This window comes from Squalius cephalus (assembly GCF_949319135.1).
Source record: "Squalius cephalus genome assembly, chromosome: 5".
Classification (NCBI taxonomy): Eukaryota; Metazoa; Chordata; class Actinopteri; order Cypriniformes; family Leuciscidae; genus Squalius; species Squalius cephalus.
In genome coordinates this window covers 44,747,323-44,759,673 of record NC_137126.1, presented here as the reverse complement: position 1 = coordinate 44,759,673, position 12,351 = coordinate 44,747,323, and the positions used below count along the sequence as shown (strand labels likewise).

At 36.4% G+C, this 12,351-nt stretch overlaps 2 protein-coding genes across 7 annotated transcripts in view; both read right to left on the bottom strand.

Moving 5' to 3' along the window:
- Window positions 1-3,333: 3,333 nt before the first annotated feature.
- LOC307158505 (sesquipedalian-1-like) lies at window positions 3,334-7,814 on the bottom strand. 6 transcript variants are annotated; one of them, XR_013821236.1, is made up of 4 exons: window positions 7,705-7,785; window positions 6,325-6,420; window positions 4,395-5,458; window positions 3,334-4,139 (listed from the first exon to the last, which is right to left on the bottom strand). XR_013821236.1 is itself a non-coding variant. In XM_079871109.1 (3 exons), exon 3 carries the CDS (start codon window positions 5,436-5,438, stop codon window positions 4,650-4,652), a length of 789 nt encoding a protein of 262 aa, XP_079727235.1. In that variant the 5' UTR covers window positions 5,439-5,458; window positions 6,325-6,420; window positions 7,705-7,814; the 3' UTR covers window positions 3,334-4,649. The 6 variants fall into 6 exon arrangements, 3 of the variants coding, with proteins under 3 accessions (XP_079727235.1, XP_079727234.1, XP_079727236.1); XR_013821237.1 differs by having other exon boundaries at window positions 6,325-6,425; window positions 7,705-7,775; XR_013821238.1 differs by having other exon boundaries at window positions 6,325-6,374; window positions 7,705-7,757.
- Window positions 7,815-9,550: 1,736 nt separating this feature from the next.
- ddr2l (discoidin domain receptor family, member 2, like) overlaps window positions 9,551-12,351 on the bottom strand; it is a 38,935-nt gene continuing 36,134 nt past the window's right edge. Inside the window, exons 16-17 of the mRNA XM_079872470.1 lie at window positions 12,277-12,351; window positions 9,551-11,232 (exon numbers count right to left, since the gene is read on the bottom strand). The exon at window positions 12,277-12,351 is cut by the window's right edge and continues 75 nt beyond it. Coding sequence (XP_079728596.1) covers window positions 11,095-11,232; window positions 12,277-12,351 — 213 coding nt within the window. The 3' untranslated portion in view covers window positions 9,551-11,094. The remainder of the gene's footprint in view (window positions 11,233-12,276) is intronic.

Genomic DNA, 12,351 nt, shown 5'->3' with positions numbered 1-12,351 from the left:
TCTTTGTTGAACACAGATCTTATTTTTTGCGATTTTCCAAAAGTCTATGGGGAAAATGCATTGCTTTTCGATCGAGGGAACCCATGCGCCGCTAACTTCCGGGTTGTCCTACAAAATGACGTCATAACTTCGGCACTCTATTAATATTCATGATATTTCATGATATTACATCATGTATAAAAATGGTATATAATGAGAAACATTAAAGAGTTCTTGATTTATCAACATCTTGATATATACATAGGGATTAAGTGTGATACAAATGAATATAAAACTACAATACAAATAAATACAATTAAAAATTAATACAACACAGTTAAAAAATAATGATAATTACACAATTATACAAATTAGAATTACATGTATACAATGTAAACAGATATGCAATATAGAGACGTACAGTTATGTACACACACACACACACACACACACACACACACACACATATATATATATATATATATATATATATATATATATATATATATATATTAGGGCTGTCAAAAGATTAATCTCGATTAATCGCATCCAAAATAAAAGTTTGTGTTTACATAATATATGTGTGTGTACTGTGTATAATTATTTTGTATATATAAATACACACACATGCATGTATATATTTAAGAAATATTTGCATACATATACTGTATATATATTTATATAGTTTATATTATATATAAATATATATATTTTTTATATATAAATAACACATTTTTCTTAAATATATACATGCATGTGTGTGTATTTATATATCCAAATTTAATTATACACAGTACACACACATAAATTATTAAAAACAAACTTTTATTTTGGATGCGATTAATCGCGATTAATCTTTTGACAGCCCTAATATATATATATATATATATATATATATATATATATATATCAAACACATATTATGATGTAATATGATTATATGTTGTAAAAATATGTCACACTCTATATGACTGTAACTATTTGACGTCAATATAATATTTGACGTTGGCTTTTAGTATGAATGTGTTAGCCTTACTGTTACCTATAAGCAAGTGTGATCCAAAACAATGAAAAAAATTCACATTTAGAAGGTATAAGCATTCAAAACGTCCAAAAATATGGATAATTGATTTTGATGACATCTCTCTGCACTTCAGCTTCTCATCAGATTTTCTGTCCAATCAAAAGCTCTCTTGAATCTGAAGCTCCGCCCCCTACATTATAAATAGACGCTGATTATATATTATAAATTGTTCACTTGTTCACACATTTACTATTTCCTACATGGTGAATGGCACCAAGTGCACTTGCGCGAGTCGGCACAGACCAGAAAACATACCGGACCCATTTGAATTCTGCTCAGAATGATACATTTTAAAGTGGTATGGAGATTAGGAAGAGAAACGATAAGAGATAAGGAGGAAACTGCGGCTATAGCGAGCTCAACGGCTCTGACCGAGCTGTGATATAAACAAAACACTATTGGCTATTTTAAAAACTGTTCGATATTTTCCGCGCTTTCTTCCTGTTTCAGTAGAAATTACGTCAACAAGCGTTTCAAGCTATTTTTTACAGTCTATGGTTTCAAGGCACTTCAGTGGGTCTTTAATGTGGTGCTTTGGGACTTTTATTTTAAAAAAAGCTTCAGGTTCAGTGCTTTCTTTGTGGCTTCACATGATATATTTTGTAGTTTCCGCTGTCAAATGTGTGTGGTCCATTAAAAGCGTGTTACTAGCTGAAAGAAATATGAAATTGTCAGGTTGTTAAGAAAAAGTAATGAAATCTACATTCAGTGTAGAAAAACCTTTCCACAGTAGTAACAATGCCCTCGAAACTTCATCTTTACTTCCATGTCCTTGAAAAGGCCATGAAGGGCATATATAAATGTAAAAGTGTATGTTTCATAGTTTATTTCTTATTATGCACATTGCTGAAGAAGAGAAATGTACCACAAAAAGTCAAGAGCATTGAATTTTAGAAACCATCCACCAAATAAAAATTCAATACATTCTCCATACACGGACATTTCTAACTAAGGCAATGACACGGGATCAGTGAATGAACCCCTCAGTCTTTCAGAAAATGAACTACTCACCAATACAAAGTAATGCTGAGCCATCTTGTGGTGAAATTGAAATTGTGGCGAGTACACATTTTGAAGAAGAAAAAAACACACAAATAAAATACATATTTTATCCCGATACGATACTCATCTTTATTTGACTCCTTAAAAAAAAAATTACATTCTTGTTTCCTTCAAATGAAATATTTTACCCAATGTCATTTCAGTGCCTGTTTTGACACACTGATTATTGCAATACAGCTTCAGCTTTTATGTTCACGGTATTGCAGTACCGTGTTAATACACAAACTGTTAGGAGGATTAAAACCATGTTCATCTCTTAATTCCCATTTTATTTTGGAATCCAACACAGTGTTTCATATCTGAAGGCACTGCGGTTGACCAGTCAAGGACCCTATTTAGAGTTACTATAGGCAATACCTCCCCAAATATGATTACAGGATTGCACACAATTCGTACCATTAAAAAATGCATTTTGAAAAAGCCATAAATAAATTCGAGAGCTGTGTGTATAATGTATTAAATGTTGGTCACAGTATGATGACTATAATTGGTCCGTTTTAAAAAGCAAGGCAAAGCTACACAAGCTAATTGGCAAGTATGATAATATATAATTAAGCATAGCAAGGCTCAGCATAAAAATTAATAACATTGCTTTAGAAGAGTTGCTTAGAAAAAAGATCCATTGGCCGAAGATTACATGTTAGGTGTCTAATTAGATAGCTTCATTGTCTCAGACACTTTTACATACTTTAAAGTTAGAAATCATTTGGGCAATTCTGTTTTTGGCGGGTTCGATTGTAGACATCCTAAAATGCAGCATAAAATTCATAAAAAAAACTTGCTTTTGTTAATTTTGTTGCTACATAATATTGAAAAATTATTACAAATGACCATAGACCAGCTTTGGCACTGTAATATTTAACATTCAAGATGATTTTGATTCTGAAAACACATATTGTACCGCTATTCTATTCTTTTATCAAGACCAACATTGTGAAAAAGGATTCACAGTGTTGTTCAACAAGTAAGACGTCAATTTAAAAATATACATATTAAAAATAAAATAAGAACTGGCAAGCCACTTCAACATGAGTTTCTAGGAAAACCCCAACATGAAGCTAAGTACGAGACTTTACAGTTCATCTAAAAAAGAAAACGCCGTCATCATTTACTCATCATGTCGTTCCAAACCCACACTGTCTTGCTTTCATGAACACAAACAAGGAAGTTTGGCAGAATGTCCTGAATGCTCTTTTTCACAATGCGGACTGGGACTGTCGAGCTTTAAAAAAGCACCATAAATGTAGTCTGTACAACCTTTGCACCAAATCAAACTCTTTTAAAGTCACACATATTAAGCCTTTATTTTAAGTCAAAATAACAGACTGTAATCCTTGTCTCACAACTTTTGAGGGACATTAGGTTAAGATGATTTTAATAGGATTAAACTTCAGAAGCAAAAATTGCATAAAGTTAAAATGAGTTCAAACTGTGTCCCAATGAATTGACTGAAAGATTAATTTAGGTCAACCCTCAACAGTTCAAAGTGCAATGTCTTTCATGTATTAGTAAAACTATATTTGGGTAAATATTGTGGTTTATTTTGTCATATTGGTGCTTATGATTAATAAACTATTTTTTCCCAACTTTGGTCACCTGCTGTATTTCAAAAAAGAAATGAACTTGATTTTTCTCACAGTTGTGGAATGTAACATGAGGTTGAGTAAACAATGACAGAATGTTTCTTTAAAAAATGGCTTGGTCTTGTTTTATATAAAAAAAAAAAAAAAAAAGAATTACCAGTAACAGTGGACAAGTGATTTTCACTGGTTTTAGATGAATTTGACCTATTATATCTTAAATGGATAGTTCACCCAAAAAATTAAATTCTGTCGTTAATTACTCGCCCTCATGTCGTTCAAAACCCGTGAGACTTTCGTTCATCTTCAGAACACAAATGAAGATCTTTTTGATGAAATCTGAGAGCTTTCGGTCTCTCCATTGACAGCTACGCAACTACAACTTTGACGCCTCAAAAAGTTCATAAAGAGATCGTGAAACTAATCCATATGAACTGAGCAGTTCACGATCCCTTTAAATGATGAACATTTAATTTAGGCTTTTATTCACATAATATAAACATTCAATGCACACATCAGCTGTGGTAATCAGTTCGGTTGAGCTTCTGTTTATGTTCGCTGATCAATATCTATATGTGAATAAAAGGCTAAATTAAATCTGTTTATCATATAAAGTGATGGAGTCTCTTCAGAAAATTTGGACTAAACCGCTCAGTTCATATGGATTAGTTTAAAATATCATTATGAACTTTTTGAAGCATCAAAGTGTCAGTTGCGTAGCTGTCAATGGAGGGACAGAAATCTCTCAAATTTCATCAAAAACACCTTCATTTGTGTTCCTAAGATGAACGAAAGTCTTACGGGTTTTGAACGACATGAGGGTGGAGTAATAACGACAGATTTTCCATTTTTAGGTGAACAAACCCTTTAAACCATGATTGCACTAAGTATGGTATGTGTGCGGCTGCATATATGTTGAGTCTCTTGCAGACGTCCAGCTTCGTTCATTTACTCTGCAGCCATTCTGTTCTCAGTTCAGCCACCTCTTTGCCGTACCACTCATGTAGTTTGGAGAAGCAGGCCGTGCCGGGAGAGACGGGGCTCTCGAGCGACCCGCCGTTGGTCTTCCTCCGCGGAGGCACCGGAGGTGGTCTGACTCCACTTGCCCTCGCGCTGCAGTCCCCGTCCCAGGCACAACCCTCGCTGACACCGTTTGCCGAACTGGTGTGTTTACTCCAAGACACCCCGTTTTCTCTGCTAGACAGCCCCTCCTGCGGAGGCCCCGTTATGGCAGTGTTCTGTAGGGACGGGGTGGAGGTTCGAGTGCCTGCTTCTGCCCCCTGCACTTGCGTCTGGTGTTTCTTCGCCTTGCTTTTGGCTTGTAACGATCTCGCTTCTTGTACCTCCTCCAGCTGCCTCTCCAGCTCCTTCACAACCAGGCGCATGTAATCGAAACTGGCTCGGGACAGAGCCTTGACCCACGATTCCATCGCGGCCTGGCTCTCCGCAGCCATCTTGTACACCCTCGCTTTGATGCAGTCGAATTTGACGGCGAAGGCGAACTCTTCGGATTCGGACTCACAGAGCTCCACCGTACAGCCTTCCAGGACGATGACGCCAATGGGCTCTCGACTTTCCTTCTCCTCGAAGTAGAACAGCATGTTTCCCTTCAGGATAAACCAGCGGCGATGGTACGCCGTGTTCCGTTCCCCTTTCTTAAAGAGGATGCCTGTCTTGTCTGGAGGAGAGTTGCATGTGGCATAATGCGCCACGCTCCTCTCATTCAACTTCATGATGGCGAGGACACCCGTCTCTGAAACAGAAATTAATAAAAACTGAGTTTACAGTACAAACATTTACAGTAGAGATAGACTGATAATATTAAACAGTCAATAATATTGATTTAACCCAATTTTCTACTTGTCATATTGCGTAAAAAATTTAAAAAAAAAAAAAGTTGTTCTGCATATTATTTATCAGTCAATATATATAACAATGATTTCAATGCACTTTTATTTGGCTATTAGCTTTCTTAAAAACTGATTAGATGTGTTTTGCAATATTTTATATCCAATCCAATATATAGGCCTATAATATTTTAAAAATGTGAATAAAAGTGATGAAAAGAATGAAAACACACTATTGTTCAAAGTTTGGGGTCTGTTTTTAATGTTGCAGTGAAAGCAGTAATTTATGAAATGTTACTAAAATAAATATAGGCCTATATATATATATATATATATATATATATATAATTATTATATTTTCAAATGTAATTTATTCCTGTGATGGTGAGCTGAATTTTCAGCATTATTACTCAGTTACTCATTACTACAGTGTTCACTGTCACATGATCCATCAGAAATCATTCTAATATGCTGATTTGCTGCTCAAGACAAGAAACATTTCTTATTATTATCAGTCAAAAACGTTTGTGACTAATATTTTTTTGTGGGAACCACAATACGTTTTTTTTTCATAATACTTTGATGGATAGAAAGTTCAAAAGAACAGCACTTTTTAAAAATAATTTAAAAAACTTCAGTAACATTATAAAAATCTTTACTTTCACTTTTGATCAATTTAATGCGTCCTTGCTGAATAAAAATATACATTTCTTAAAAAAAAAAATGTTTTACTGACCCCAAACTTTTGAATGGTAATAGATCTAAAATTCACCGTTCTATGAAATCTCTTCTGCGAAGCCTTCACTTTTGGCCTGCTTCCAACTGTCAATCAAAACACCAGAACATGTAGAACATTTCCATCCCATTTCTGCTCTAAGAAAATATAGAAACAGCCACACACACAGTGAAGTCAACAACCGAGGTGTCATAATTACAGGAACATTCCACTTCACACATCTGACCTGGTTTAAATCAAGCAAATTCCTCTTTCTTAAAACAAGTGCCATAAATAAAGGTCTGTGTGGGGTCTGGGGTGACTAAACTATACATGAATCAGACCTAGCGTCAAAACCATGTGACAAAAAAAGTCAAAATTCACACACACACATACACACATATATATTAATATATATATATATATATATATATATATATATATATACACACACACCAAACATTTATTTTTTTAGATTCATGACTTTTCCAGCCCTGGACGTAACCATGTATCCTTGATATGCCAGATACCATCACTTTACCATGGTACCACTACCACAATACTTTTTATAAAGATCATACAAAAGTATTTTCTGAAGTACCTTTGTATATACTAAAAGTAACAAAGTTGTTTGGACATTTACTATGATAAATACCATGGTGCATCCATTTTAGTACCATGTCAAAGTACCAGCATTATATCCGGTAACTGTATTTTTGTTTTGTTTTGTATTTTAATGTTACATTTACAAAAAAGGAACCAATTAAGCCCCATGGTAGTATCATGTTTTAATCATGTTTCATGGTATTTACAATGGTGTTCTTGGAGGTTGCATTTAATATCATGATACATGCATTTCAATATCATGGTATGTATACATCAAAATACCATGGTATTACTATCTGATACTGTTCCACGGTTCTGCCACAGTAAAAACAAACAGTTATTAGTGATACAACCAGCTAATACAGCCTACAACTAAAGTCTGAGTGATCCAGACAGCAGTCTTATACCAATGTGCGTTCAAAAAATAAAAAAATAAAACTGTAAATGACATACACACTATACATTTCAAGTGCGCATCAGAATGCTGCAGAAACACTGTCAGACCACATCTGCAGGCAGGACAGTTAGGCTACATGCTTTAACAACGACCAAGAAGGTGTTAAAAAAGCTAATATAACATGATCAAACTCATTTACACTCGTAAAGAAAGGAAATCATCCATCACCATAAGCACAACGTGGAAATGAAGTCAACACGACTTATAATACAGTCTTTGTCATTCTCGACTGAGCTCGAGCAGTTTGCTTGACAAACCATCAAAAGCAACCTGGTTACTAGCGTAAAGCTGATGAAACCGCGTTACAAAGATAGAGAAACTCATGAAGAGAAAGCTTGAACGTCATTTCGAGCATTTATCGGTGTTTAACTTGCCTTCTGAGTGTGTTATTGGACGCCCGCAGACAGCTTTCCTCCCTTCATTCTTCCTTTCCTGGCTGGCGATCACGTGACTCTACAGGAATCTCTCTAGTAACAGCAGCAGTGCTGCGCGCGCTCATGTGTGCATAATAAATTACTCACACAATCGGTTATTATAAACATCATTATGAGTCCCACGCGCCTCTGACATATTTAAACTTAAGTTTGAGATTGGATACATGTATAGATTATGTATATATGCATTCTTATATGCATTTCGTTTGGTCATAAGTATCTGCAGTCCTTTGGTAAGGTAGCAACACCCTGCTAGGAGAAAAACAAACAGCTAAAACCAACCTAAGGTGGTTGGGTGGTTTTGGTCTATTTTTTAAGCTGACCAGGCTGGTCTGAACACCAGCTTGGCCAGCCTGGGAGACCAGCTTAAACCAGCTAAGACCAGCCAACTAGCCTAGGCTAGTTTTAGCTGGGGGTTTCATAAGGGAAGGTACAGTGATGATATCAGATGGAAATACCATGGTACATATCCAAAGCAACATGGCATTACCATGATCTATAAGCTACTGGTGACTTTTTATGGGTGGTTTTGTAAGTGGTAGCCAGTGTTTTGGAATATACCATTGTATTTACAAGAATTCACAATACCATCCCTGCTGGAAACCCAGAAGTAACTGGTTAAAGCTGGTCTCCCAGGCTGGCCAAGCTTGTCAAACTGGTCTCTCAGCTTGACCAGCTAAGACCAGCCTGGTCAGCTAAAAAAAAAAAAAAAGTGTCCAAAACTCCTCTAAAACCAGCCTGGGAGACCAGCTAAAACCAGCCAACCAGCTTATTTCAGCAGATATGACTGTACATTTTTATTTATTTTTTAGTTGTGACTGTACATGTTCAAATAATATGAGAGCAGTACCATGGTACGTTTTTTGCTAGTGGGGGTTTGCTATGCCAGAACTTTAGGCCAAGGGAGTCAATAATATTCAATAAGCATAAACTGACAGAAAGTGCACAACTATGGAAAGAAAAATAAGCATGTTAAAAAAAATGTGTATATGTAGAGCTAGAACTAGAATGATGCTATAAGTTATCATATTGTCTTTTTTAGATTATTGGAGTCAAAGTGACACTGTTCTGCCAAGATAGACATTTGGAGGGTGTTTCGGCCCAACGCACACATTAATATATCATCTATTATTTGGACTGTAGTGACCGAGTCTACAGTCACACCAAAGTCAAACATTCAATGTCACATTGGTAGCATTAAAATAATGATAGTAATAATAATGATAATTATTATTTAAAATCATACTAAGATATTTAGAAAAACCTTCAGAATAAGTAAAAACACTAAATACAGTTACAGCAAAATTGATATTTATTATGGAAAATAAGAAAGAAGATGAAAGAAAAAGGTCTTAGTCCCCAATATATTACTATACATACAGTATCTTCTCTGCTTATGTAATGTACATGAAGGACACATACAGAGAGTTAAAAGATTTGAATGAAAGACTGTTATTGAATACTAAATGCTAAAAGAAGGTCAATTCAATTTCACTTGAAACAAAACCACACTCGCAGTGTCACGCATTCACACAGACATGCATTCTTGGTCTCTAAATATGTAGTGAAAAAAAAACAAAAAAACACCTCTGATCAGTAATAACAGAAATTGCCTCAGGCTCACTTCAGCAAAGGCTTCTGGGAAATTGAGTTTTAGTGGTTGCCCTTGTCGATGAACCGCGTCGAGCTCCTAGCTTTCCTACCATCAACATTTAACCGAAATCCCAGTGCTATCGGAGGACTCTTCAAACGCCCCGCATAGCCAAACCTTTCAGCAGCCAAACAATAAAAGTCTCCTGTACATTTGACGACAATTTCTGAAATACAGTAAACACAAACTACACAAAAAGGAATGCTGTAGAAACTAGTACAAAGACAGAAATATTAGATTTTGATTACATCGTAGTGCACCAAATCATTTCTACAATGTTTTTGATGCAACACTCATTCACAAACATTTACTAAAAGAATGAAATGACTAAAGAAATTGTATAAAATATTAAAGTGGGTTAAAAGAGAGAAAGAAAAATGTGCTTTGAATATTTTTTATCTTACATACATAATCCCCTATAAACATGTGCCTTTTACCGAGATCGAAGATGAATGGATCTCTATAATATTGATATTATGGGTCCTGTACATCATCCTCAGACAGACTTGATTCATATAGTTTCAACAACAATGCAATCTCAGAACTGTATGCCAATATCACAGAGTTGTAGTGTTTGCCTTTACAATTGAGTTGAAATTTAGTTTGTCTGGCTGTGATGGTGCAATATTTCTGGATATTAAAGCCAACATGAAACGGCATTAACAACCCATTTTACCCCCATAATTTGACACTTGAATGCAGAAAATGAAGGTGAAAAGAACATTTTGGCATATCTAAACTGAAATGCTTCTTGTCCTTTTAACATTAACCCAGAAAAAAGTTATTACATTTTTTGATGAAATTACAACAACAAACATTGTCTTCTTTGGAAACTTGCACTGATGAATCAATCTCTAAATGAGACCAGAAACGTGTTTGAAGAAAGCAAACAGAGTCCATTCTGATTTCATGTTGACTTTAAAGTGGCCTGTTACAAGTTGGGGGAAGAAACAGTGCATACAATTGCACGTCAGTCCATTTTTGGCTCTATAACCCTCTCCTCTCTCCTCCAAAAAGGGTTTTTTAATCTAACTATAACAGTAGTTCTGCTAGATCCAGGCAGAGCAAGTCTCCGACCCGGCTATATCCAAAGAACCTGTAAAAACATTCATATTCAGAGAGCAAAACAACACTTAATATCATAACAAGACACAGTAACTCCAGTGTGGGGGTAAATAAGGAACAAAAATAGGACAAAAATGAAATAATAACCAAAGACAGCAGTGCTTAACGATACACGACCACAGTTTTGACAAATACGACATTCGTCCAGTTGGTTCTTTCTGCCTAGAATACACAGTAGGCTTAAGAGTCACTGTTCTTCTGGGAAAACAACAAACAGAAATAACATTTAAGGTAAAGAAAAGAGAGATACTCAAAGGAAATATTAACAACGATAAGTACAAAAAAAAATCTCAAGTGTCTATGGATTGGAAAAAAGCTCTTTGAGTCCCAATGGAGATGAATATACAAGTAAGTGAATGAAGGAATGAATGAATGAATGAATGCCTATTGTGAAATCTCATCATCTTTAAATCTCTCCTCCATTGGATTTCTGATGCTCTAATGACGCTACATTGTGGCTATAACGTTTGCGCTCTACTTCCCTGACTGTGCAAGCAGTCAGAGTGCTTCTATAACAGTTCTCCTCCAGGCTGTTTCAGTAGAGCAGGTATCGGTCATGAGTGGGGCGCAAAAGTTCGCAGGGCCTGGTACAATCTGTTAAAAGAGGGCCGGTCCACGATGTCACGGCTCCAGCAGCGCATCATCAGCTCGAACAGAGAGGATGGACAGAGTGGTGGGGCGGAGAGAAAGATCTAGAGAGAGTGAAAAATAAGAAGGTCAGAAGTCTTTTTTAGATGAAACCTCCAAAGAAATAATGTACTTCATGCAAAAGTTTTCATCCTGCAATAGTGCATTCATTCAAACTCACTGTAACTTGGGATTCACCAGGCCCGGAGTGGGTAATCGGGAGAATTCCCGGTGGGCCGCTTCACTTTTGGGCCGGTCGAGGAATTTTTTTTTTTTTTTCACATTTCAATGTCACGTTAGTTACATTAGGCTACACACATTCCGCATTCTGACAGCGCAGCGCGCAGCCTCTGCATGGGTTGTACCATGTGAGGGAGTTCTCCCCTCCCCTCCTATAGAGTTGGTTGGGTCCATAGCCCATCTTTTCCAAAACGTTTTCTCAGGTAGACTACCGCGGCACCGCCGGCGCCTACCGATAAGCTGGGCCGGCCCTACCGTAACGGTACGCGTCAGGGAGGATGGATGGGAGGAAGAGGCCAGGAGGTATGGAAGCTTGTTTCCGCCACAGAATAAAACATTTTAAAAGATAATTGTGACTTTTTATCTCACAATTGCGAGTTTACATCTCGCAATTCTGACTTTATTTCTCAGAATTGCGAGATATAGAGTCAGAATTGCGTGATATAAAGTCAGAATTGCGTGAAATAAAGTCGCAATTGCGTGTTATAAAGTCAGAATTACGAGATATAGAGTCAGAATTGCGTGATATAAAGTTGCAATTGTGTGTTATAAAGTCAAAATTGTGTGAAATAAAGTCGCAATTGCTTCTTATAAAGTCAGAATTGCAAGATATAAAGTCAGAACTGCGTGAAATAAAGTCGCAATTGCTTATAAAGTCAGAACTGCAAGATTAATACAAACTACACAATAGTACGAGCTGAAGTGTTGCTTCATTTATCCAATTTAGAAAAAGTGCTAATTTGGAATTCCACCATGGAAAAAGTGGGCCGGTCTTGGGCCTGAAACTCCCGGGCTGAAAAGTGGCCCCACTCCGGCCCTGGGATTCACTCACTTCAAATCACAACCCAAATGAAAGGCAATGTGTGTACCTGTCTGCCCTGGTTACGGAAGAACTCGCCGGTGTTCTCGATGACCTGTTCATCAGACAGCAGGCTGTACGGCTG